This window comes from Rissa tridactyla, chromosome 7 (genome assembly GCF_028500815.1).
Source record: "Rissa tridactyla isolate bRisTri1 chromosome 7, bRisTri1.patW.cur.20221130, whole genome shotgun sequence".
In the NCBI taxonomy this organism is placed as follows: domain Eukaryota; kingdom Metazoa; phylum Chordata; class Aves; order Charadriiformes; family Laridae; genus Rissa; species Rissa tridactyla.
In genome coordinates, this window is record NC_071472.1 from 31045387 (window position 1) to 31072890 (window position 27504).

The window sequence follows — 27504 nt, forward strand, 5'->3', positions numbered from 1 at the left end:
AAAGATGCCCTCCCCAACCTGCACCCACATTCTCATTTACCTTGGGCAAAAAGCGAAATAAAACATGCCTAGATAAGAATTCTCCACCAGAAGCAGTATTTTATACATACTCGCAGAGGGTAAGTGACTTCATGTGGTATACAGCAGTGGGAATTCAGGCATGTAATGTAATAAAAAGAAAGGATTTTTAGATTTGTCTCAGGAACCCTGCTAGCTCAGACATTATAAAAAAAGGATCCCAAACCTTCGTGTTCATCTGGGTCTTAAAAAGAGTGAAATATGTCCCCACTTTGAGCATGGTTCTTTAGTTTGAAAAATTGCTGCAGGAAACACAGGCAAACAGCACCTCACATCTGAACTGCACGTTACCATCCCTCAGCTCTTTACTAGTGTAGTTAAATTCCACAGAGCAACTGCTTAATGAACTTCTTTGCTTAGTAAACTTTTGACTAGTCATTTGCATGGGATGTGGGAGCACAGGGTCCAAGCCTGGACCTGGGCTTCCAAGTAAAACCACAAGGCAAGTAAAAAGGAAAAGTCTTCTAGTGCTGCCTCTGGGGGTAAAACGGCAACACAACACAGCAGACCAGGACAGGACATGAAAAATACAGTAAGCGCTTAGAGCTGACAGGCATAATGTAATGTGACCCCAGTCACGTTGGTATTTGATTAGCGAACGCGAAGGGATTGGGAAACAGCCCTGCTCTTAGGAGAAAGAAATCTTTCATATCCCCTATACTCAAACCCTCAGCTTTGTTTTATCTGGGAGATGGTATCTGAATGCTTTAGCAGAACAGGCTGTTCTACCAGAGTGCCTTAGTCCGTCTGTGTCCCTGTGCACAGGACTTTCCCCTGGAGGTGCCGGCTGAAGGAGAAGTGGCTTGTGGCAGTCCCAGAGGAGGTCTGTGGCAGACTCTGCGGTGGTTTGTGAGCCTCCCTTCTGCCTGCTGCATGCAGGGCTGTGGCTTCACACCGCGGATAGGGAGAGCTTGTGAGTTTCTGTGCGATGCTTTTAAGCTCAGTTATTGGGAGCTGGCTGGGGGGAGTGAGGGGGAGACCAACTTTGTATGCTGCAGTGGGGGTCAGAGGCTTAAGCTACCAGGGTCGTGCTCACTCTTTCTCTGTAGAATCTCACAGAAGGACAACCAACATGTCCTCTTCTCCTCTACCTCCTCTTCCCAGGGCTGCAGGTGTCTGGGTTCAGCCTGCATGGGAGCCCAGGCAGCTGCCAGTTCACTCTGGAGAGGAGCTGAGCATAGCCAACCATAATGAGAGAACGTTTTTAGGGGGCAAAATTAGAGGCTCCATCTTTCCTGTTCTTCCTCCACACTCCCTGCACCGCATCGCACGTCTGTGGCATTTTCTTTCAGTCAGCTCAGTTTTAATCCTGAAAGCTGCCTCCCTCCCTGTGTCCCAGCATTTCATTTCCCTTGGAGTAAGGTACATAAGTAAATAACGGCAGTCAAAGCCCTGTGTGTGTACCGAAGCCTGGAGTGCCAGGAAGCAACTGGTGTGTCTGATTTTCTAGTGAGAGTCCAGGTGCAATCTCGGCAGCGCGGCTACTGTCTGCCTTTCAAGCAGATGTCTTCATCTAAAGCTCCTGCCGCCACCCCATTCCCTTTGTGTGTCGGCGCAGGGAGGACGGGAGCGGGAGACAATATAAATTAATATCCATTGGAATGACAGCAGCTGGTGCCTTGCATAGCTGCAAACACGTGTCTTAGAAGTAGAGTGATTAGTCGTAAAACTGTAGAGCTGAATGTTTATGCTTCATCAATTACAGGAAAACAATAGATGGGTTTTTTTTCCAAGTGGGAGGAATGAGGGGAGGGAGGCTTCAGCCATGAGATGATTTTCTTCTTTTTTTTTGGTAATGATAGCTGCAAAGAACATGGAGCCTAGTTGCTGAAGGGACAGCAAACAGCGGCTTCTGGGGAGCCCACTGGTTGCTGGCTCTCGGCAGCACTTTTGAAAAACAAGATCCGTGTGTGGGGTTTAGACCGCAAACTTGTTAACATTTAAGAGGACTCAGCTGCCCAAAGCAAGGAGCATGTGGGAACAAATTAGGCAAAGCTTTCCAATGCATGAGCATACATTCATTACATGTAGAGGCCTTCAGCTGTAAGAAGTCATTTTGTTTTGTTTCATTACCTAGAACCTCTCCTACTCCCCCAGTTAAGCAGAAGCGGTCCTGACAGAGGGGCGTCCCGTTGGTGCCTGCAGCGTGGCACAAGAGTGTGCGTAGGACTTCAGTTCTTAGCAGATCTAATTGCAAACACAGCCCTGCCCACATCCGCCAAAAAAAAAAGAGAAATTGAGTTACATTTTGCAATAATTCTAATGGAAATGCTAATGGGATGAACAGCGATACGAAGCCAGTGAATGACCCAGCAATTTCATCTGTGCTGGCAACCGATGACCATCTAAACCATGTTCGGGTAATTCTTCCTCTCATTAGCAGCACAATAACTCATAGCACAAATCCATAGGCATTTGCTATAATTTTTTAACATGGCTGGAAATAGAAGTAAGTGCATGCAGTATGTGAGCGTTACAGCATGTGTTGGCTGTAAATCTGTCTGGAAGTGGCCTGATCCTGTTCCTGGTTAAACCAGTGGGAATTTTGCCATTGACTTCAATGGAAGCAGGATGGGATTTTTTGGACTTATTTTAAAGTGGGACTAGTTTCTTTCAGATTCACAGCTAGATTTCAGTACTTGGCTTGAACTCCCGTCAATTCACCTTTCATGTGTTTAACAGATGAGACTTCTTTGCTGTTCACCTTCTGTTTGGCGTGGGCACTGTAACCGCTCTCTTCTGGATGACAGCCACCCAGGACCTGGTGTTCACGGGACCCATGGCAGTGCTGTGGGACTGCGTCGAGAGAAGGAGGGAGCTCACATTGCCTTCCCTGGGCATCTTTGGTATGAACATGTTAGAGCACTTTGAAGAGAAAGCTACGGCCTCCATGTTTTTCATCACTGGCAGGTGAAAGGGCAAAATGTTTCTTAGAGCATAGAGGAGAGACGTGAGTGGTGGTGAGGAGCACAGCGGCCTCTGCTCTGCCCGGAATGGGTCTAGTAACTCTGTGTTGTATCATGTAAAATGGAGTAACTGCAATCAGTATGGCTTTCCTAACCTACCTAGCCCTTTGGGATACCACTGTGTTGCAAGAATTAGGCTATACGTATAAACATTTAGCTTAAGTTTGTAAGGAAAAGAAGAGGCTTATGTATGGTATTTGGCCATGCGTTTCTGTGCTGCTGCCACAGTAACTTTTGAACCATTGGGCAATTTCATCAGAAATACAAATCTCCTGCAAGGTTTGTGAAAACAGCTGGGGAGATAGGACAGAGAGACCATATTAGTGCCATCACAACAGGACAAACCTGAGCTCAACCTTTATTATACACCTGTGGATCCAACCGCATGCTAAACACCTCTAGGAAAGCAGCGTTTGTATGTCCCTAATGAAGCTAATTGCTTCATTGATATTCATTTTTGGTGGCCACGGTATGATGAATCCAGCTCTTTTTTTTTTCTCTTATAAGAGTATGCTCTCATGCTGCTCCTTTCTAGCATTGTCCGTTCTCCCATCTGGCCTCCTTGCTGAGCACTTTCCGTTCCTCATTCCCAGCTCTGCCTCTGCCCTGCTCCCCACAAAGAACCCTGGACTCCTCTGACAATTGTCTTCTCACTTTCCAGGGAGACATTTCTTCTCCTTTGCACTCTGCTAGCGGTGTGTCATCTAAGCCCCTTCTCTCATTACTCACCCAGGGCACCCCCTCTCAGCTGTTGATGCTTTACAGCTCATCCCTCCACCCCGCAATCTGAAATTTCCACCACAACAAACAACTCAGGAATGAGGTAATTAATATGTATTATTTCAATAGGAGGCTTAAAAACAAAACGCTTTTGCAACAACTTCCCAGTCAGAACCACAGAGACTATTGTAAGGCAGAAAAACCTAAGAAACGGCAGCTGTAAAATATATTTAAAAGCCTTTATTCTTTCCTATCACAATGTGGCAAAAGAGACTAAATACAGCTTTCCATTTGTTTAACTAAAAGCTGCCATTCCTCAGTCTCTTTGATGATAATGATACCCACAGTTACAATCAAACTCCAGCACACACATGGAAAACTTTGAGCTCTGTACCAACTTTGCACAATGTATTATTAATAGCAAGATTTGCGAACCCAAATGCTCTGAGGTGCTGAGAGCAAGGGAAAGCCTGACTGTGCTGGGCTCATGGCTGGTGCTGATAAATGTAGCGCACTGAGGAGGAAAAAGAAAAACCTGCAACTGAGGATTGTTTGTATTACAGTATCCACTGGACCCACTGTGCTGTGCATGGGGAGAGACCATTCAGGAGTTCGAAATCGAGCAGAGAAGTCAGACAAGGGGTGGGAGAGAAAAGGTATCAGCTGTTCCTATTTTGCTGACATGGAAGTGAAACACAGTGTGGTAAAGTTCCAGTACTGCCCACAGGCTTACACTGGTTTGTGTCCTGGGTCACTTCTCTGGCTCAAGAAGACCAAAAGACCCTACTGATTCCCCTAATCTGTGGCTGCATGGACACAAAACCACCCCTCATTTCACCATGCCTATTAGTTGTTATTCTAGTGCATGTCTCCATTTCAGCAAATTCTTGGTGCTAAGCTCTAAGTTTGAACTTCTGGGAAGCACAGCCTGAATCTGCGGAAGGCCACGTGCTCCTAATGTCTTGTGAAGGCAGCTGAGCACTGAGCACAAGAGCAAAAACACTGATGTGCTGTACAAGCTGCCCAAAACCAGGCAACTTCCTGATTATTGTTCTGCACATCCCAGTTCCCTGAAGGACCATCCAGTGTAGTTATTTGAGGCATGAGCCTCAGTGCCATCCTATTGACTGTGAAGCAGTCTTAGCACCATTGATTTCTATGAGAAGTTACACTGAAAAATCAATGGGGTCTGTGCGTAGGATCCCGGGGAGAGAGGGAAGACGCCTCTTGGGAAAAAGACTACTCTGCAATGATAAGGAAGCAGCCCCATCCCCAGAGGGAAAGGGTGGTGACTGTGACTCAGAATGTTCATAGAAAGGGAAAGGAAGCAGGGTAGATCTCCTCTGAGATTATGGATTTCTTGTCTAAGAAGTGGCGTAAATGCGAAGTCTAACTTGAGATGTGCACGTATGTCAAAGGGAGGATTATGAAGACGATCTTCAGCCTGATACATCCAGCAGAGCTGTCTCCAGCAAGATCATAGCATTACTATGACATTTTTAGGAAGGTAAGCATGTACGCAAGTTCTGTGCCAAACATGCTTTGAAATGTTCTCAAGGCACAGGAGTGTTTGGCTATGATGAAAACACAGCTCTGCCTTGCTTCCAGCTATCAGCTGGGATCCTCTAGATCTGTTCCGTTTCCTGTCCTCATCTGTCTTTTATTAGCAGAATATACATGGCTTTTTCTGTTGCGAGATTGTTTTTTGGGGTCACTGACATATTTTTGGTGGCATCAGCTGAAAAGCAGTGGCTCCCTTAGGAATCACTGACTTTCTGGGACGTCCTCACCTAAGCACTCCATGTTGAAAATCTATCTCCACACCACTGGGTATCCAGCAGCATCCAAAGAAAGTTCCTACCTCTGATATTGCACAGGCACAGTCAAAAGGCAATCTCTCCCTCAACAGTTTACAACTTAACTAAATGCAAAAGTAATCCACAGGCTTGTCATCCACGTTGTATCTGGCTCTTGGGTTTTGTCTGCTTTGTCTCTTCAGATTGTAAACTGTTTGAGGCAAGAACTGTCTTTGACTCTGTGTTTGGACAGCAGAGGGGTCCCAGTCCTTGCAGAGACAGGTACCGTAATACAAATAAGGCACAATAATTTATTTTAAAATGAACATCAAAGAAAATAAAAGATTAAAAGGGAAATAAAACCTTTCATAGCTCAAGGCTTCCCCCCATGACAGTGCTCCAGAAGAATGTGCTATCATCTGCTGTAGGGGGTGTCTAACCCCAGTTGCTGGGAGGGCTGTGCGATGTACCACCATGGGAGCCAACACCGGAATGCGCCTGGGCAAGGGGGGAGAGGAGAGGTCAAAAGCTAAAGCATGATAAGCAAAGAAGAAAGCCCTTTAAAATATACACACACATTTTCTTGCCAGGATCTATCAAGCCAAGAGCCAAAGCATGGTAATGGCATTTTGTTCATAAGGAAAAAGAAATCGCTTCTGGCCTAAGAATTTGTTTGCCAAGTTGCAGGCGAGGGGAGGGGGGGGTGTCTAAATGACTTGTTGTTTTAAGAATTTGTGTATTTTTAAGGGGTGTTTTAATAAGATTGCTGGCGTGGCCCTTTATAATACCGAGCACACAGCCCTGTAAGTACTTACTACAGAGCATGACACTTACACCATGGAAGCCAGCCCGGCGGAAGTCGATGGCAGCACTTACAGTTAAAGACGTCATGCTGGCTTTGCAGGGCTCAGCCACTTGGGTCACATCCAGACGTCAGTGAAGTTGATGGATGAACTCTCACCAGCTTCAGCAGACTTTAAATGAGGCCCTTGGTTTGTGACTGTAACTGGGTAGGGGTCCACAAATGTGCCCCTCTAATTCAGTCTGGAAAATTTGCTGTTGACCTTAACCTGGAGCGTGGTCCAACTGGACCTTCTCCAGCATGAAGCTGACCAGATGCTGCTCTGTGGGTAGGCACCTGCAGAGGCCACAGTCGGTGGGCCATTTTGGGTGCTTTTAGCAGATGAATGCCCAGAGCTTGGGTCACCTCACACTAACAAGAGGTTATTTGATTTTTCAGGAGTCTTAACTGCACCCCCACGGTTATAGTGGGGTAAGAAACTCAAGCCCAGTACAAAGCCCTCAGTAGCAAGGCCAGAATTGCCAGGATCTGGTGGAGGGACAGATGGCTTTTACAGCTCCATGGTCTCCTCTTTGCAGGTGAGGAGAAGCTGTGGGGGATCAGCGCCTTCCTCACAAGCTGGGCACCAGCACCAGTGCCTGCACGGAGGAGGGTACTGAAACAAAGTGGAAACCAAGCAGGTTATTTGCAGAGGTTGGGTCAGGAGGGATGGCTTGCTGCAGGCTTGGGGTTTTGATGCAGTGGCCTCTGCTGCCGTTAGCAAAGGGAGAGGCCCGTTGGTGTGTTATAGTGGTTCAGAATCTGTCCTCTCCAGCCTGGGTCACTGTGTGACCCCCTCCTCTCCTCCATTTCCCCTCACAGGTCCATTCACTGTGCCAAACAACAGCATGCAATCATCTTGTGGGGGTTATTTCTGCCTAATGTACCCACCCAGTGGGATTTCAGTGAACATTAAAGCAGTAGATGGAGCCTTTAATGAAGTTAACCTGCTGAAACCGGGAGAGCGTTTGGTTGAAGTACACCTGAAAGCCCTGGATTACGCAGCAGCTGCTTCAAAAGGAACCCATTGCCTCCTTTCATACTGCTGCCGTATTGAGAAATAATACAGCACCTTTATATTCAGCCTAATTTAGTCAGCCTGCTGAAGTCTGAAAGCTTTTTTTTATTAACTCTGAAGATGCAGGGGCTTTCCTTCCCCCCAGCCAGCACTGCCGACCCCCCCGCACAGGCTGCTGCTCCGAGCAGGCCCCCAGCAGCACGCCTGCACCTCTCCCACGGCCAAGCACCTCCTGAGCCGTGAGGAATCGCTCTTCCTCTCTCTGCTAATCCGATGATGGATTTTAACTCCATTAGTTCACTTCCTCTGTTCTCTTCCCTGTTTTCTGCTGTTTATTTATTTTCCCCGGTCTCCTAGTTCTGTCTCTTTGTTTCTTTTGCCACCTCCCTTCTCCTCTCTTCTCTCCTTCTTCCTCTGTTTTTTCCCTCCCTTCTTTTCCTCTCTCCTTTCCAGGCTGCCTCAGCACTCCCCTTGTTTCCCTTGCAGTGGTGTTTCTCCCCATCTCTCTTCGCAGCCCTCTGCCAGCTCCTGGCACCACGGCAGGGCGGTACTGGCCCGGGGCCCACGGCGGCCGCCTGAGCTTCAGCGTGAAGGCTGGAGTAGCCTCTGCACGCCAGCAACGCTCCTCCTGTACGAAATATCTGTCAGCAGGAGGGGGGGGGGAGAAAGCAGCTCCCTGACGCCCCTGCAGTTGGGCTGTCAGCTTGGAAAAATATGGGGTGGACATGTTAGGAGGAGGCGAGCAGTAACGGGGTGGGCAGGAGCAGGGTCGGTGGGCAAGCACTGGCCTGCACAGCACCCACAGAGCCAAAGGGGTAGCCACTGGGCTCACCCGGCAGCCGCTGCTTTCAGCCGCAGGTTAGCAGCCACAGTACTCCCCATGAAAAATTAACTGGGCAGCATGCTAATTAAGCCACCTCTACACTGGAAGTTTATGGACTTGAATGCAACATGCCAAACTGCTTTCTCCAAGTTGGGGTATTGGCCTGCTTTTTGAATATGGAGAAATTCCCGAGCAAATAGTCTGGCTGAAGACTAGGGCTAATGGGATGCTAAGGTAATTATTGGCTATTTGTGGCTATAAAATGAGATCTCGTAATCATGCACCTGATAGACTAATAAAAACATTTTATATGATGCACTTAGAGCTTTTTAGCTGAGGATCTCAAAGCACTGTCTGGAGGAGGAAAACTGCAGCAAGAAGTCTGCGCTCCCGTGGGGCGCTGGGGAGACAACCCACGCCGTCTGCCCCCATGCCCTGACTCCCACTCCGTGGGTATCCTGCCAAAAACGTATGAGTCCTTGCTCTCCTGCTGACTGACAATAGTTATGGTTTTATCTAGGCTGGGTATCATTTTTCCCCACTCTCATTCCTAACCCCATTTCAGTTCTGCCGTGTTGTTTTCTCTGGAAGGCTGTCAAGTTCTGCATTGGAAATAGTGTGTTTTGACATAAAACTGGGGGAGAGACCCTGTTTGTCCAGCTACTCTGGAGCCCAGAGAAGGTTACAGGAATACATGACGCCTTGGTTTTAATTTTATTTTCTTTTAAATCAGGATTGAGAAAGGCTCTAAGGAAAAGCTGGTGGGTTTCCTGCTTTACAGACACCTCCTGATGGTCAGTTCATGGGGTGAGAAGGACTCATTTAGAAAGTGGAAGCTGTGATTGCCAATAAATGAGGCTGTATGATCAGTGTGGAAAAGGAGCTGCAATTAGAGGGAAGAGAAGAGCAGAGCTGAAGAGTGCCAGGGAAAACCCTGGGTGTGCGGGCCTTCGGGTCGGCAGCAGGGAACTGGGCAGCGTTTGAGGAGACGAAGGCTTTCTGCTGGAGGAGAGGAGAGAGATGGGGGAAATTTCACTGCATCACATCTGACTAACGCTTGGGCTGCAAAATTCTTTCAACCAAATTTAATGCAGATGGTACATTAAATATTACAGTTCCATTAAATTACATATTATCTCATTTTCTGTGAGGTTTTGTGGATGTTTCTGACATACAAATATGGAAAAATGCTGCAGTTCCCGATGGGTTTGGCGAGTGCTTACTCATGGGTTTTAAATACCCACAGGAGGACTGAACAGAGAGCCAGAGCCCTGAGCCCTTTGGCAGAAGCGGGACTTTGCCGGCATGGAGAGCTGATGAGGTCCAGCCTTGCTTGGGGCGAGGAGCAACGCCCACAGCAGCAGCAGCTGCCCCTGTAAACAGGCAGAGGTAAGTTCAAGGTGAATAGCTTCACCTTGTGCTCAGTTCCTTCACCTGAAAGAGGATCTGGGTCTTAAATGCTCCCAAAAGAAGTATTTTTCAACTCTTTTGTACCTGAGTTGGACTAGCAGGTGTCACCAGCTTGGTTGTCATCCTGTCCTGAACACCTGCAGTGGTTGAAACTGCAGTAGCACTGCCTGGTATTTCAGTTGTGCCTTTCCTTTCCTGACAGCGGCATGTTGTGGAGAGGAGACCTGAGATCTGACACCGAACACAGGGCTGGATTTGGGGAGAGCTATTCCAAAGCAGCTGAGAGAAGCCTCTGTGGAGCAGCAGGTAACTTCATTTCCCATCACCATTTTTTTTCCTAGGGTTATCTTCTCTTCACTCAGTAGCAGATCAGAGCTGATATCAGTTGAAGGTCATGTTTGCCCTCTTCTATTGACCTTAACCAGAGGAAACTCTGACTGAATGTAATGGGAGGAAATTTGCCCCTGTGCTGTATGGTGTGTGTGAGATGGGGCTATGTCTGATTAGGGTTTGGTAACCTCTTTCTTTTCCAAGCACATCTCAAGAGAGGAATGATTCATGCTGTGGGTTTATATTATGCTCCAATATCTGTGTTATGGTCTGTGAGGGCTATTTATATACACAAAATATCACACTTTGCTAGCTTGATAGTAGTCTAACTATAAGCAAGTAGTAAATAATAGTTGCATAATTCCACATCAAAGTACAATAAATAAGGCAGTAGACTCAGTTGCCACTGGCTTTGCCTTGACTTCGACAGGTGGTGGAGCACATTTGAGCCACAGAACATGCAAAATCAGGTATCAAAACACACAGAAGGGAGAGGGATGCTACAGCCCTCAGGGTAACGGCTGAAATATCAGATCTATCTGTCAGGCCAAATCTGTTGCTGTCAATGAACTTCCACTGGCCTCGGAGGAACTCAGTGCGTTCGTGTTGTGTCAATGCGCTCAAACAGGTTGGCATTGTGATTTCATTGACGTGAGCTGGTGATGCTACTCGTAACTGATAGACAGCAGAGTACAAAATAATTAGTCTCATCACCCTAAATGAATACCAGTGAAACGTTCGTACTTTCCCTCTCACCCACACAATGATGTATCTCACTTCTGCCACATGCCAGTATCTCTTCACTAATTACCAACTTAAAGAAACTGAGATAACATAATTTCAATCCCTTTGTCTACTGTATATTTGGAAATTGGAATCTATGATCCAGAGACTGATCAACAACAAGAATAATTTGGTTTTAAGTAGCTTTTTGGTGCAGGGTTTTAGGGCTCATTTTACTTGTGTGCTTTGAAATTTCGGCTCTCGAACAGGATGGAGGTGCGAGTTAGCTCCAGTTTGCCAGGCGCCAGTTTTTAAGCCTGTTGTGGTCTGTGAATTTAAACGGCAAGTAAATGCGAGGTCCCGGTGGTTCTGACCCAGGCAGGGACTCCTCGCCTTCTCGGGGGCACAGACAACAAACTTTCTGAGCACTCTTAAGGTGAACTACGTGAACACTGCTCTCGGCTGGCGTTTTTAAAGAGCATAGTCATGAAAACTGGTTGGGAGCATGCAAGCCAACTGCGGTGCGGTCCCGCAGAGCTTTTGCGTTCGTCCCTTAAAGCAGCCTTTACACCACAAACACGGGAGTAAACCCTCCCGCTGTGGCACGGCGGCTCCGGCCGAGGCACGGCGCCTCTGGATCTCGGCCGGCAGCGGCAGGAAACCCAGGAGCAGGGACAATCCTTGTCCTGATGCTCCCCCATCTGACAATTTCTGCGTGTCTCCCCTTTCGCGCAGCCCTGCTCTTTTGCAATTATTTCCATCGGGTTGGTGTTTGGTTTGGGTTTTTTTTTCTTGTTTTTTTTTTTTTTTTTTTCTTTTTGATTCCTTGTTTGAGCTGCCAGCCCGGGGAGCGCTCGGGGAAGGCGGCGCAGCCGGGGATGCGCCGGGCACCGCGGAACCGCTCCGCGCACCGCGCTGCCTCCCACCCCCCCATCCCTCACCATCGTCCCAGCGCTGCGGGAGCCTCCGCGTTTCCCCGCGCACCGCCCCGCGCCCGCGCACCGCCCCGCTGAGGGCGGTGCGCGGGCGCGGGAGCCCCGAGGGGGCGGTGCGCGGGTGCGGGGGGCGGCGCCGGCGCTCGGCGCTGACAGCCACATGCCGCCCTGCCTGAAAAGGCTGCGAGGCGCCGGCGGGGAGGGAGAGGAGGCGCAGACGGCGCCCCAGCCCGCACCGCCACCGCCGCCGCTGCCACCACCGCGCCCCGGGGGATGCCGAGGCGCCGGCCCCGCGGGTCGCCCTAGGGGACAGGCGCTCCGCCGGCACCGCAGCCCCGGCCCGGGGGAGGCCGCCGGCCCCCGCTGAGACCCGCCGGTGCCTCTCACGCGTGGGGCGCCCACGCGGCGCTCCCGGGGCAGGGAGGGGAAACCCGGCCCCGCCGCCTCGGGTGTTGTATTTTATTTTTTTTTATTATTATTATTATTATTATTATTTTTAAAAAAAAAATTCTTCCGAAGGATGGATACGTTTCTTCTCGCGTGGGGATTTCTAGGGCTGTGCTTGCCCGGCTCCGGAGGCACGGCGGAGACAGGTAAGGCGCCCGCCAGGGCGGGGGATGCCCTCGGCCACGCATGGGCGAGGGAGCCCTCCCCGCCCGCCCAACTTTCGGGTGCCCGTGCGCGGTCCCGGGTACACGCACAGGGGCTTTGCCCGGCCTGGGGCATCGCATAAGGGAATAAGTGAGGGATCGGCGGCGCCGCGCAGCTTTCGCAGTACGGGTTTTGGGGGGGGTTGGTGCGTGTGGCGGGGCGGGGATGGGGCGGCCCCCCCGGCAAGGCGCTCAGCGGGTGTAGCCGCGCAGCTCCCATCGCCCGGCGTGAAGGGGCGAGGAGCCACATTGGAAAGTTGCGTGCTGTTTTTTTGGGGGGAGGCACGGGGGAAGGGAGGGGAGGCGGTTAGGGACCAGCCGCATCACGGACACCCGCATCCGGATGCCCGCGGCTCCGTGCCCGCTCACAATCTCGGGAAACTTTAGGTGAGAAATTAAAATCATCTGGCAGGGAGCAAGCAGCCGTGCAGGGCGGCGCTGGGAGCAGGCGAGGCTTGCGGCGGTGGCGGCACCCGCCCGTGGGAGGCAGCCTCCGGGCAGCCCCCCGGGAAAGCCTGCCCGCGGTACCTGCGGGACCCGCACTTACTTTACGAACGCCGGGGTGTCCCGGGACATGGCGGGTTCGTGGCAGGTTTTGGGGTGTGAGTGTGTTTTTCTGGTCTTCGCTGAAGAGCTAGGCTGGGCTGTCAGGAGGTGCTGGGATGAAGCCCCGGTGTTTGCGTTGGGGACGGGAGAGGGGCAAGGGCGGGCTGAGGCCGGGTCCTGTGCTCCCCGGCCACTGGCTCTGAGTCTGGCTGGTGGGGGCAGCAGGGTCCCCACCTGGAGCAGTCACTGGGGGAAAAGGGTATGCCTCATCCAGCCGTCAACCGCTCTCTTTGGGCTCCTTCTGCGGTCAGCAACCCGGGAGCTGCCTGGTAGGATGGTGGTACCAAGCCAGCAGCTGCTGAGCTGTGGGTTTCCCTTCCTGTTAGCCGGGGCCTTGGGACATACCTGGGACAGCCTGTGGGGACACAAGGTCCTGAGCCACGGTCTGATCCAGGCAGCGTTGGATGGCGAGGCGTGATGTGTGTTGGTCCCTGCCTTCCCCCTCCCTGGGGCAGCACGGCCACCAGCTACCCCTTTGAAAGGGGAGAGTCTCTGCCGCCTGAGAAAGTCCCTCTTTTTTTGCAGCAGCGAAGCACAGACGTTCCCAGCAAACATGCTTCGTGTACATTCAGTTGCCGGTTGGCATCGCCTCCTTCCTTATGGTTATAAAGGAAAGAAAAAAACAACAATCCCATCTTTTGTTCAAATAGGAAAACAAATGAATAGGCACTCGATGGGGTGAAGAGAAAGGGCAAGGTCCTGGGAGGCCCCTGCCAAGTGCGACAGTCTTTTCAGATGGTCCCTGTTGCAGAGGCAGTGTCTGGTATCCTGGAGTGGGTATTGTGCTGAGGCAGATCGGGCTGTAACCTGAGGCTGGCTCCTGAGGGTGCACTGGCCAGCCTGGCTGCAATCCCTGTGGCTGCAGAGCCCGACTGTGTGCCTGTGCCTGTGTTTGTACCTCCTTCTATCCGTGAATGGGCTCGGGATCAGGACTTCTAACTGGGAAGGGGTTTATGAGCCAACCGTGTCTCTGAGGCCATTCAGTCGCTGTAAGAAATGTTTATTTGAACGCAGGGTTTTCCCGGCTAAGCAGAGCATCACATGGTGTTGGAGCCAGCAAGGAAGTTGTCTCTCTGCAGCTGACACCAGCGGCTGTTTGCTGAGATGTTGTTGTGGTGCTGCAAACCCAGCCAAATGACTTTATGGCTAGCCCAGTGAGGAAAGGTACGGGGTAACAGGACGCAAACCTCAATCAGGCTATGCTCAGCTCCAGTAAAATAGCCAGCCTAGTAAGAAAAACATGCCAGAGGTAGATGGATTTATGTTTCAGTCTGGTGTATCTGAAAGCCTTCCCCCATTATGAAAGTCCCTCTTAAGGTTCCCTAAGGGAGGTTAGTAGAGAGGGGAGATGTTTTTAATAGACAATAATATGATAATCTACATGGAAAAAACCCTCGTGCAATATTTCTACAGTAAGAGATAAACAGTGCAGCTGCCAATTTGTATGTAACCAAGCAAACCCTGAGATAACCACGGAGGGGAGTGGGTGGGAGACCCTGGAAGATAAATCTGAAGGCTGCTGGATGTCTGTGTGTTTTTCATCTTCCCGTAAAAAGCAATCAAGTAAGAAAGTAACAGATTTGAGTGACCCAAGTACTGAGCCATTCAGATGATGTTTATGCAGCTCCAAGCAAAGCTCACTCTTGAAGCCTTCCAAATACTTTGCTTAAAAGCCAGTATTTTCAGTAATGACTGAGGAGATGGAGCAAGGTGGGGAGAGGGACCAAAACAAATTGCTGCCAAGCAGGCACACCGCCACACACATACAAACATGCACACACACACACCCACGCAAGCCTTGAGCGTAATGCCTTTTGCCCGTTGTGCTGTTAACTCAGCTCTTACTGGGAACAAAAGCTTTTTTAGCCTAGAAGTCAGACAGTTGTCAGGAGCATCACCGAAAACGACTGATACAAGCTCAGTGGGGGGCTCTGACCCAGGTTAGGATGCTGCATTTTGTTTTCCTAACTTTTCTGCTGCAGAAAAATCACGGTGTGTGGTGTCTGGAGTGACAGGCAGGCATACTGGTCCTGGGGGCTTTATGGAGGTGCTTCCCATCTCCCTGCCCTATTCCTTCCCCCCCCACCCCCAGACCCCTTCTCCATATTTACTCTGTGTTTGGTACCTCGTGCATGGCCTAAAAGGTTAAAATGAGAAAGCAACTCACTTTGCTGGGCTGGAGAAGGCAGCGCTCCCTGTCCCAGGAGCATGCTGCTCCAGGCAGGTGGGTGGGTTTGTTTCTTAGCAGAAAATTCCAGTGCCACTGAGCTCCAGGACGTGGTGGCCTTGTATCGCAGATGATAGCCTGAAAGGAGAAAGTATCCTTCATGGGGTTTAGGAAGCTGTCAGGTTCAGATAAGGCTGGGATCCTATCCTATGGGACCCCCAGTTGTATTAATAAGGAAAAATTAATTTTTAAGCACTGGGATTGCTGCCAAATTATATGACCTCTGACAGAACAGCTGCGCTAGGAAAATAAATCGTCTGTATCGGAGACCCGTGATCCTATCTGAAATCGAAATAGAAAAAGTCTGCATTTAGCCACGATGGTGGGGGCAGATTGCAGCAACTTGAGAGCAAACTGGAAGCTGCTAAACTTGCTCTCCATTGTGTGGTGAAGTCACCGCCACCGTCTCCCCATGGGGTCTCGGAAATACAGTTGTCTAATCCGGGAAGTGTGGAGAGCTGATGTGCTTGCACACACCCAAGCTGGAGCTGATGGTGTCGGCACGGAGGTGGGGGCAGAAGCGGGGTGTGAACGTTTCCAGCTCTACCCTCACTCCGTAACAGCCCTTTGACACATTTCTAATTATAATACACACACAGACAAAGAGGTAGCTGGGCTATTTTCGAAATCCCTGTCTACACCCTGGTGGAAACCGCAATACTAGCAACAACATAAATCAGGGCTGTTGCTAGCAGTGTTGCACACGGCTTAGCGCTACAGTAGCATGGTTTTAATCTTACTCAGAATCAAAGGGTCAGCCTTCTCCCTGCCTGAGCCAAATCGCAGTCTCAGAAGGCCGAATCCTGAGCCAGGCTTGATGCCTGTGCAGTGAAAAGACACAAGCGCAGACACGGAGGAGAGGTTTGTCAGCACGAGGTCAGCAGGCACAGGGCCAAACACTCAAAATCACAACTCGTATCTGTAACCCTTTCTACGTGCAAGTGGTGCCTGTGGATTGCATGGGGGAGGACAGCTAGGGTAATGCTGGGGGGCCAGGGCCCTGACCGCAGCCTTGGTGAGGCAGCCTCTTCCCAAACAGGTTGGGGAAAGGGGTACAAGCAGCGGGTTGGCATGCAGAGTAGCCCGAAGTAGTACTTGCAGGGATGGATGGCTGCAGAGACTTTCTGTCTGAATGCTTCTCCCCCTCTTCATACTTGACGAGTCAAAGAAAACGGGCCCCAGAGATGAAGTGCTGGGCTCTGGGTCTTTGAAACCTGCCCTGATTTCTCCCCATGCATTTGAGACAAAGGCAAGACATCTGCCCCAGCTGTTCTGGTGGGTCACCCCTAGCTGTGAAGTGCTCTCTGTGTGGGGCTTGAATGCCTGCCTTTCTCTGTGTCCCTTCTAGGAAGATGGTGAAGCCAAAAAGACGCTGTCCTTTCACTCTGCTTACATTTTGTTCAAAGGCTGCTTTGGACCCTGTTTTTCAGGGGGTGCCTGTGGGGAGAGGAGGGAGGAAAACCCCAACCCCTTGTTGTATGTAGACATGTATGCACACGCTTACTGTCTCCCTGGTTCCTCCTTTCTCCTCACAAGCACACAAATCTCTACCTCTTCTCTTTTGCATAGAGCCCCTCTGGTCCCCCCCACCTTGCTGCCTGCGACACACGCACACACACATGGTCCTGCATCCTTCCCTTCCCCGCATGCTCCCACAGCCCCTTGGCAACTTTCTCCCTCATGCACACCCCCAGGCATGCTCCTGCTTTCCTCTCTTTCTGTTTGACCGCTGAATATGTGCTCAGCAGGAAACAATGTGTTTAAGACACTCGCCAGAATGTGTAATAACTTCAGCGCTAGCAGTGAGGCTCAGCAGTAGCTGGATTTGAGCAAGCCGTCATAAAGGCTGAAGCCGCTGCTGCTCGGCAGCGTGTGTGGAGGGAGCTGCCGTGGGGCCTCTTCCCGGGGGGCTCCGGAGGGGCTGCTTCTCCTCCCATCCCCTCCCCTTCCATCCCATCCATGGGGCTGCCCACTGACAAGGCACCGGCTTTTGCTCTGCGGCTCCAACAGGGCCCTTGGAAGGGAGGGCTGAGCCAGGGGTCGTGTGGGATTTGGCGAAGCTCTGCCAGACGCTTTGGGAAGAGGCAGGAATAAACTGCCATTGCCCGGTGGGGAAAGCCAAGATTCAGTTTTTATGAAGAACGGACTGTGACAGATGGGCTCGAAAGGTGTGAGGGAGCTGGGAGGGCACAAGGGGAGATGAGAGACAAGATAGGCTTTTTTTCTTCTTGAATTTGTCGTAATAACAATGCTAATTAGTATTTCAGAGGCATTGAACACCTTTCATCAAGCCTGAAGCTCTTTAGAGAGGAATCCTAGGTGAATCCATGGCTCGCTCTTTAATGTGTGGAATTAGAAATGTCTCTCGCTTTTTCTCTGTGGCCCTCAAACGAGCCTGTTCTTGATAGCATTCACAAGGGTGGCTCAGCAAATTGTTTCATCCTCATATTATTTCCTAGTGTAGCCTATAGGTAGGGTGGCAGGCTGCCATGCAGGAAGCCTCTGCCTTATTCCTGCTTCTACTCTGAGCCTTCAAGCTTCCCTGAGTCTCTGTTTCCCAGCCTGCAGTACCGGCAAGGTTTCCTCAGAAACTGCCCGATCTGCAGCTTGAAGATCTCCTGAAGCTGCCACCTATTCCTGGGAGATGGCGGTGTGTTTCCACGAGACTTAAAACCCTTGGAAGCCTAACACAGAGGCAGGAGAAACAGGCGTGATTCCTGCAAGTTCAATATGCAATTATCCCCCTCCCTTGCACGTGCACACACACACTCACATGCTCTCCTGAATGATTACCGGAGTAGCCGGGAGTTGTAATTCCAGACCCACCGATTACATTCACAGGCAAGCCGGGAGGATTGCGTGTGTGCATATCTATATAAAGACTTAACACTATTAATCCAGTTGCCCTATTGGAATTGCATTTGCCTGTGATATAAGATGACAAATAACAAAGTTAGTGGAGGTGGCACCATGTAAAACCAGGATATGAAATCTCATCAAAGATTCAAGGCGGGGGGTGGCGAGTGGGGGGAGGAACCACCAGCACCCCAAAGTGGCAACATTTAAAGCTCAAGGTTTTCACTGACTCAAGTGGTACAAAGATATGCCACCCCCGGAAGGAGGCTATCCAGAACTGCAGGTGTGGAAATCAGCTGAACTCCAGTGATTTCAAAGCAAATTACCTGGATTTGCATGCAGGATTTGGCCCTCTCATTTTCCGTAGTGAAGCTTGAGTAGGTCTCTATTTCAGGTTTCCACTTAATTCTTCTGTGGATTAACATGGCAAAGAAAGCGCAGGTATCAGAAACCTCCAAATCTCCTCTTTCTTCCGCCCTCCAACACTCCCTTCTTATTTAAAAATAATTTAAAATGATCCGTTTTTGCAAAGGCTCACAGCTAAAATGTTCCATTTGCTGAGCTTTCCGGCGCTCCCCTCTCACTGCTGTCCAGCGCTATAAAGTGAATATATTGCATCCCTCCCCGGTTGCCTTAGGAAGTGGTCAAACGGCTGCATTCCTCAACTGATGGATTGGCGCGTTCCTCTCTTGCTTAAGCCCAGACAGTGTTTTTATGAGCCTGTCTTGTGACAGGCTTGAGACACTTTGAATCAGACAAAATCCTAGTTCAGACCACAGAAGCAGTCTTTAAATTCTGCTCTGCTGTGCCTCTATTTTTAAGTGAAATTTTAGTTAAACTGGTAAAAGCCCACGCTGAAACGTTCAGGGGACTTTCCCTGGTTGTGTGAAATCCCAAGAGGTGGATGTGGGTACCGCTCTGGGATGAAATGTGCGTGGAAGTGCTTTGTGGTGTTTGGGTGTGTTTGTCCATTAATTTGTTCAGGAAGCCTTTGAAGCTTTATCTTGCAATCCAAAGCAAACACGCTTCTGCTAAAATGATCTATGCTACTGGGGATAAAATATCTAATCTTATTAGCTTCCTCTGCACTATGTCTCTCTCCTTGGCCAATGGCTAAGCTGTATCATTTAAATCTGAGAGTTCGCATTTGTGTTCCTGCCTGATGTGAGCGTTGTGCCGTACAGTTTGAGGGGAGAGCCCCTGCCACGTTAGCCATGCCCAGACTCTCCCCCAGGCCCAGAGCCTGGGTAATGAGGCAGGATGACCATTAACGGTAATGAATCCTCAGCAGACGAAATCTGTTTCTCCCCTCCGTGCCAGGGTTTGGCAAAATGCTTGGACGCACATGGACCTTGAAAAAGTTTGCTTCTCAAAGAGCTGTTTGACTCTAAAGGGACTGAAACGCAGGGTTTGCTGCACAAAGGCTCGCACTAAGTTCAGCAGCTCTGAGAGCAGTAGGTCGTGCGTGCCAGGACCCGTATTTTGCTGCGCTGTTGGAAGGTTGGCAGGGCAAATCTCCTCTGCCCAGCTCTGAACGCCGGGACGCAGAAATTTTCTGTGGTGGTTGGATGAGAGTGTGGAGCTGGGCTGTGAGGGCCTCGTGAGAAGAAGAGAAATAAGTGACAAGGCCAGGCGATGCACCCCTCCGCTGTGGGATTCCTGGGATCTCTCTCCCTTCCTCCTTTGCTGCCCTCAAAGGCTGCTCTTTCTTTCTGAGCAGCACAGACACCAATGCTGCTGCTGCTTGCCTCTAAGGCAACAAGAAGGTCTTAAATTTTCTGCGCAGCCCTGAATTACATCCCTAAAGTAAACTGAACCCAGCAGATCAAAACACGTGATAGTTTTCTGCTGGACGCTACAGGCTCTGAGAGGCTGTAGTATGTGTGTTTGTTGTGAAATGGGCCTCTCTGGTGATGATTATTTTTGTAACAGGCAGAGTTGGCTTTAGTTTCTGTGTTGAAGGTCCAATAATAACAGTGAGCCCTGCTCTCCTGGGGTGAGGGAAATCCAGAGGGGTTTAATCGGCAGGAAATTCAAGTAGGAGAATGCTCTGCTCCTGGCCTAAGGTTTCAGCATGTGCTGATGAACTGCAGAGCTGAAAAACCCCAAATGTGGGTGGAGGTTCCTGGGGCCTGGCTGTTATTTTTGGGTCCCCTGAGTGATGATTGCTTGTTGCAGGCAGGGGGAGATTTCATCAGCCTGGATGTCTCCAGCGGGTCAGGGCAGGGAAAGAGGGGTCTGCCCCTCGAAAAGGGTGAGGAGCTCAGCTGCAGATACCCATCTCCATGGAAGCTTTGCAGTTGCCAGCTGTACGTTGTGGCGTTTGCAGGAATCTGCCCTCGTGAGCTTCTCCAGGTCTTCCTTTCCCGTCCCTATGGCTTGTTTGTCATCCTCTTGTGTAGTTCCCCTGTTGGGTGGTCCTGCAAGGAGAGGATTGCTGGGATAGCATAAGTCATGTGGTGGACAGTAACGAAGGAGGGGATCTGGGGATTTCCCATCCTGAACATAGCCTGCTCCAACATGCTGGCGAGTGCCGACCTCTGTAGCTGTTGAAGAGCCTGGCTGCTCTCCTGTGGCCTTGCCATTGGCACAGTGCTCCACTGGCCCCTCCATCCTGCAAGCTGGCTGGGGCCCCAACAGTTTGCTTTCAATGCCTGCGTTTTGCTTACTGAGCAACGGGATGTCCCACGCACCTGGCAGACTTGGCTTAAACTTCAGAATTTAATTTTAATTTTATTAAGTGAATTCAGGGCTGGCAAAAGCTGCCAGAGCCCATTAGCTGTGGAGCACGTCTCACTTCCAAAGCACGCAGCCTGGGCAGTAGCCATGCCGCTCACCTTTTTTCTTTTTTTTTTTTTATTTTTGCACGGTTTGCATCAGTTTGAAAAGACACATTTATATAGAAGCCTGACCCTCTACTGTGTACAAAACAGGCCTGATTTTATACAGAAAGCCAGTGCTTGGCATGTCTGCTAAGGCAAAGCCTTTGCCTGTCAGTGGGCACAGTGATAGTTTTTTTGTTGTTGTTGTGGGTGTTTATCTGCTAGATACCAGTGAATCAGAAGAGAAGAAGCCCAACAGAACAATTACAAAGATATTGAAATCATTTTGCTCTTCAGATAACTCTAAGAAGACCCTATTTCCCTGGTACGCTATTGCCCATCACATGGCCTGGTGCTGTGTGTGGACAAGGCAGCGCTGCACTGAAGCAGCCCCCTTCATTTCTCTGGACCTTCTTGGGGAGAGATGAATGCGAGGGCAAAATCCATTCCTCTGAGAGACACAGATAAGTCTTCTGTGGGCGGAAGGCTTTTTCTGCTGCAGAAAGATGGTGAAATTTTCCTGGTGGTATCTGAACACCTGAGGGATGTGGCTGTTCTCCTGTCCGCTCAGTGGTTTTGCCTGCTTGTCCTGTTTTGCTGCAGAGACCACAGTCACAGAGAGCTGGGCTCCAGGCCCTCTCACTCAGGCTGTCCTCACTGCCACCAGCAGTTTGACTTGGGCACCAAACTGACCTGAAATCAGGATCAAGCCCAGGGATTTCCTTAGCTCAGTCCCGCTGACCTGCGATGGCCTTGCAGGGCAAGGGAGAGGTTTTGAGATCAGGGCAAACCTGGGTTTCTGCTCCTGAGTTCATTTGTCAGGGAAGAGCAGGAGCAAGCTGGAGCTGACGCCCCTGTTCACATTGCAGTTCCCCTCCAACTGGTTGAGTTGCAACAGCTCACAGAGTATTCATAGTATCCGGCGCGAGTAAGGGGCTAGCAACTTCTGAGCGCTGGGTGATGTTGGTGGTATCAGCCTAGCGGGTAGCATGTGTGTGAAAGCTGGAGAGACGGGGAGGGGATGACGAGGTGTGGAAGTATTGACTGTATTTTCATTGCTTCGAGACTTTGCCCTTTCCAAGAAAAATAATCTGCAGCTTGAATATTTCTCTTTGCTGGAGGGGGTGGACATGTGTGCAAACGAGGTGTGAATTTTTATGAGAAGGTGTGAAAGTGCGTACATGAGTGAAGTGTGAATTACACGTCTATTTGTACGTTGATGTCAACAAGTCCGTGAATTTCTTCCTTCCACGTGAATGTCTCTCTTTTTCTCTCTCTCTCCCCTCAAACCCACATAGACACGTGTGTGGGCAAATATGCCTTGCTGAGAGAAGAGATTTGTGCAAGAACATAGGTTTGTAAATGTTTGTGTGTTGAGCAAGCTCTCCTGTGGAACAAAACCAGATGTTTTTGAATATTCTCAGCTCTTCTGTGGTGGTGTTGCGATTTTTCCCCTCATATTTTTCAGGATACTAACAGGATTATTTTAAGAAAAAAAGAGAAGGCTGCAGAGATGCCTTTGGGTGTGTGAGAAGAAAGTTATTTTGAAGAATTAATGTGTTAGAGGGCATGAAAAATACGGAGGAAGCTGAGATAGTGCTTTTTCATGGCGGAGGAAGCATTGCTCCCCCATGAAAAGTCCTCCTGTTGTCCTTGTTCCTGCACAGGGCACGTGCATTTTCTGCAGACAGCGTGCAGGTAGTGTGCAGACAGGGTGCAGGCAGCAGGTTGTTTATTCAAAGTGCTTTTTTCCAGGAAGCATTGCCACCAAGGGGTCCTGCTTCGCTCCTGCTGCTTGCGTTGGCTGTGACAAGAGGGCAGTTTGAAGGAGGGCTGGGATGTCCTCACTGAGAGCAGGCAGGCTTGTGACAACCTGGCAGGGGACACACACCCCTGGGACCTGGTGGGCCCCATGGCAGAGGGACAGAGCCAGACCTGCGGCACGGGGTTGAGCCCACAGGCTTTACTTCTCCTGGGTGGTCCTGGGGCTTTGCAACGAGTGCCACTGTGGGAGGGACAGGGACAACCCTCAGGACCAGGGCAGTGGGGAGATCTTTGGCTCGGAGAGCCCATGGGGCATGGGACATGTGGTTACTGTCCTGCACCAAGGGTGATGTCCTGTGCCTCAGCGCCCTTTGAGGCACGGGATGTGCCTCTGTCCCCATCCCAAGGTGTGCACACCTGGGCCCTAGGACAGCCCACCTGCACCCTTCTGTGGGATCATAGCTCTCTGGGACTGAGGGGAGGCTGTGGGGACAGCCCCACAGTGGGGACAACCCACGAAGGTTTGTATCCTATGTTGTACCCCATTGCTTATTGTCAGGGAGGGGTAAGCCTTTCTACAACATGGATCAGGGTCACCCTCTATTATGGCCAGCCTGCCCTGTGGAGAGACCTGGGCTTTGCTGAGTTTTACCCATTTTGCTGTTTTTGTCCATTTTGCTGGGTGTAAGGAGGCAATGCTGTCTACCAAGGGCAGCTGTGTCAGCCTGTGGGGCTGTGGCGCTGGGACGGGCTGGTGGCAGGGGAGGGTGGCACGTGGTAGGGGGCCCATGGAGAAAGGGGCTTTGTTGGGATTTGTAGTGCGTTATCAATTGACCCTGTGATGCAGATTTTCCTCCCAGCAAGTAATGCAATAATAAATTTGATTTGCAGCGTTCATGAGATTAAATGTTTTTTTGAAGATGAAATCACCCTCCAGGGCCTGTTCTAACCCAAAGCTGAGAGTGCTTCCTCCACTCACCACGCAGCTGTTGCCAGCCATTTGTGGGCTAGCCCCACAAAACCGCCACTGCTGATTATCCATGTCTGCAGTTCCAACGGCTGGGTTAGCTTGAAAGGTTTTGGGAGGCAGGAGGCCAATCTGCCGAGATGGGGTAGTGGGGGCAGGCGTGGTTGGGGAGGGAGAGCACAACGAGTGGAAAAGGGCTGTCGTGGGGCTGTGGACGGGGGCCAGGAGGGCTGGACGCTGTCCTCAGGTCTGCCACCGGCGGGTCTGGGCTTGCCATCAGCCCTGCTGTGCCTCGGTTTCCTTCCTTGGGTACAGCAAAGCTTTCTGCACTCCTGCAGCTGGATCAAGGGTTGTATGCGTCCAAACTTCAGTGTCTCCTGAGGCAGCTGTGGGAGACTGCCACAGAGCAGCTTGCTAAGGAGGCAAAAGAAGGGATAAAATGAGGCGGCTCCAAATGATCTGATATCAATCTGTCTCTTACTTTATGGCTCCGTAATTGCCTCGGCAAGAGCATTTATTTCTCTTCTCTGGTCTGTGTGAAATGTGGTGTGTATGTGTGGCAGGAGGTGGAGGGGAAAAGGAGTAGGTTTGTTGTGTAGAATAATTGCTCTTGCCCAAAGATTAATATGAAATATTAGAGTACTAAATGGATGTCAACAGCCGGGAGAATGGCCTTTATCAGACCACCCCTAGCAGTGGCCCAAAGGGACCGACTCTGCGTGGCTGATGTCCAGAACCCATTTCAATGCCTTTTTCCCTTCTGTGTCTCCGCAGCTCAGCCGTGCGGGGGCCGCCTGAACTCCAAGGATGCCGGGTACATCACCTCCCCGGGGTACCCCAATGACTACCCCTCCCACCAGAACTGCGAGTGGGTCATCTACGCCCCTGAATCCAACCAGAAGATTATCCTCAACTTCAACCCTCACTTTGAAATCGAAAAGCATGACTGCAAGTAAGAGCCTTCCTTTTCCTCTCTAGTACATAGTCACCTCCTCTTCCCACTTTTGCCTAGCACGTGAAAGCACGCATCGTCCTGAGTCCCTGTAGCCCTGTGTCTCGTTGCCTTTCAGGGGAAAGTGTGCCTCTACCAACTGGATGGTTATAAGATGCTGCTTTGGACACGTAAGATGAGCTGACTCTGGATTGGACTGGTGGTTCTTAACTCAGCCTGATATCACCTGAAAGCAAGAGCAAGCTGGCTTTCAGCCTATTTTGACTTTGGTTCAAAGGCAGCTTGTTTTTCTGTGTTAAAGTGGCCTCCCTGTCCTTTTAAACTGTGCTGGGAGAGCAGAGCAATTTCCTGGAGTGTAACTAGGCAGTGATATGGCAGAGAGTGCCCTAGGGCTGGAGACTCAGGCTTGGGCCACGTGAGGCTGGGGGCTTGGCGGGCCTGAGCTGTTTGGGCTGGATCTGACTCTCCACAGTGCTTATTCTGCTGCGTTTGGTAAACTGGGGGTTTAGTTTGGTTTGCTTTGCTTTTTTTTCCTCTTTTCTTCTAAGAAGGGACTCGGAAACTAGATGTCCGGGAAAAACAATTAACAGCTAGTAAAGAATAATTAATGGCATCAAAGGGCACCATAAAGGGCTGAGTTAATAACATGGTCTCAGCAGACGTATAAACCTGTGTGTTTAATCTGGAATCCACAGCCAGCTACGGGGATGCCTGAGCTGTGAAGGAGCTTAGGGTCTCCTAAAACAGGCCTGACACAGCAGTCTTGCCAGACACGCTGGTCCTGTTGATTAAAAGGGGGTTATATATGGAGAGGGGAACTCTGTTTTCAAAAAGGACAGAGGGACAGGGGAAGCATTTATGGGGCTGTAGAATCAGTCCTGTGGAGAACAAAGAATTCAGCATGGGTTTGATGATGTACTGAAGGTTATGAAGTGTAGAGCTGGATCCTTAGCTACCATAAATCAGTGTACCTCCTCTAACTCTAATGAAGGTGTGCTGATTGATGTCACTGGGGATCTCATCACCCCCTATAGATAAAGCTTGGGCTAATAAGGCTTCGAGCACCATGAACTCTCCCTGAAGTCACTGTGTGTGCAAGGCGTTTAGAGCTTTGCAGGATCAGGCCTGTGTTTAGAGAGGGGGGAAAAGGTAGAGAAAGGCTTAATGTGGGCATAGATGAATACATCAAGGCCTCGGCAGTGCGCGTGAGAATGATGGTTGCTGTCAGATTTTGTTATTGCTTGTACAGGCTGAACTGTATAGCCTTCTCATAGGTAATCCAGTTGCCCCAAATTCACAGTAATAAAAGCTTTATAGGCCTATATTTGCAGTCTGCAGAGTATGTAGTATGTATTGGGCAGGGCAGGGGTTGAGCCTGGGCAGGAGGGACTCCAGCTTCTGCCTCTCCAAGGTCTTGGGCAAGCAAAGCCAATTTGGTCAGAGAGCCAGCAACCCCCATGGGCACCTGGCTTTTCCTCCATGTGTAGGAAGCTGTCAGTTTTAGCTCTGAGCGCTTTGGACAACTCTTGCCATGTTTGGCTGCCTGTGAGAGGGCGCGGTCTGATCCTGAGCTGCAAGTGGTGTGTGCTGGAGGGGCTGCCTGAGCGTTGGAGATGATGTCCCTTTGCTGCTTTCTACTTTGCTGTTGCAGATCTTCTGAGGAGCTGCTACGTGGTCTCGCCCTTTCCCTTTCTGCATGTACATGCACAAGGGAGCCTTTAGTTAAAGCAGAAAGGTTTGAGTTGGAGGGTTTTGGTCCATGTGGGGCATGAATGGAGGATTTGTCAGGGTCTCTGATTCAGCTCAGCTCCTGTGGCAACATTGCTCTCTAGAAACCAGGTATTAACATCAAACGTCTTCTGAAAGTGAAGTTTGCCTGCATCTCTATCCCCTCAGCTGCCACCTGTGTGCAAGTGAAACAGGGTTCATCCACAGTGCACTTGGGCTTCTGCTGGCCACACGTATGAGCTGGGAGCCAAGCTGACTTTGGGTGCCTGCTCCCCAGAGCCAGCACTGCAAAGGTGTGGATTTGAAAGAACTTCATGAACAGTGCTTTACAGAAAGCATAACCAAACAAGTGAAAGCAGTGCATGATAAACAGTGCCTGAAAGAAAATGATAGGAGGGAGATTCTTTTAATTTTTTTCAAGTGACCTAGCAGAAGGAGACAATTATTAACACTGTGTAATGCTTGGGCATTAAGCAGTACTAATAGGTGACGATCTAGTAATAAATCTCATGTGAGCATCAGAGGGTATTTTATGAAGAAGCAAAGCCCTCATTGCAGCTGCAGGTGGGAACCTTAACAGGAGCAGGAGTTCAACATCAAAGAAATATAGTCCAGGGCAGAGCCCTTCTTTTGACATCTGATCATTAATATAGAGCATATTCACACAAAGGTGACAGGCTGATGAACCCCGCTGTGGCACCCTGTCTCTGGGCAGGCAGGGTTCCCTCTACTCTGGTATTGCTACCTGGCAGCTATCGGAGCGGGAGCGGGGCCAGTCTGTGCTTCCAGCTGCCAGAGGTAAACACCATAACCCCTTCGTCTGTCACTTCTTCCTTCGACTTCTCATTTTACCTTATTAGGCTAAAGTTTCTCCCTCATAAAGCATAACATTTACATTCCTAAAACCCATTCTAAGGCCTACAAAAATATCTGCAAAAGTCTTTTTAGTTTTACTGTGTTCTTTCTGGCCTTCCTTGTGTCAGTTTTAGATTTCCCTTTGGGACGGGAGGTGTTTCCTCCTGTGTTTTGTACAGTGCCTGGCACCCTGGGGACCTCTGCGGAAAGGTCAGTGATTTCCCCTTGCCGGGCAGCTGGCCGGAAAGGGCCTGCGTACCTGCTGCTGCCCGGACGCCGGAGCAGTGAGAGCAGGCTGCTGACAGCGGCTTCGGCAGCCGGCCCTCACTGCACGGAGGCGGGAGCATCAGATGGGGATGGAGCTCGGAGATGGTAGCCAGGGGCGGCTGCTCGGTGCTGACTGTTGCTATTGTTTTTCTGGAGGCACATCTGGGCTT

General features: G+C 50.3%; 1 protein-coding gene across 10 annotated transcripts in view; it reads left to right on the plus strand.

Moving 5' to 3' along the window:
• Positions 1–759: 759 nt before the first annotated feature.
• The window catches only part of NRP2 (neuropilin 2), a 100695-nt gene continuing 73950 nt past the window's right edge, over positions 760–27504 (plus strand). For 3 of the 10 annotated variants that reach the window (XM_054208719.1, XM_054208716.1, XM_054208720.1), the window contains exons 1-6: positions 761–901; positions 2156–2438; positions 2761–2924; positions 9489–9631; positions 9855–9958; positions 24307–24484. In XM_054208719.1, coding sequence (XP_054064694.1) covers positions 9859–9958; positions 24307–24484 — 278 coding nt within the window. In that variant the 5' untranslated portion in view covers positions 761–901; positions 2156–2438; positions 2761–2924; positions 9489–9631; positions 9855–9858. Of the gene's footprint in view, positions 902–2155; positions 2439–2760; positions 2925–9488; positions 9632–9854; positions 9959–11825; positions 12234–24306; positions 24485–27504 lie in introns of those variants that run through there. The other 7 variants (XM_054208717.1, XM_054208718.1, XM_054208722.1 and 4 more) reach the window with 4 other exon arrangements.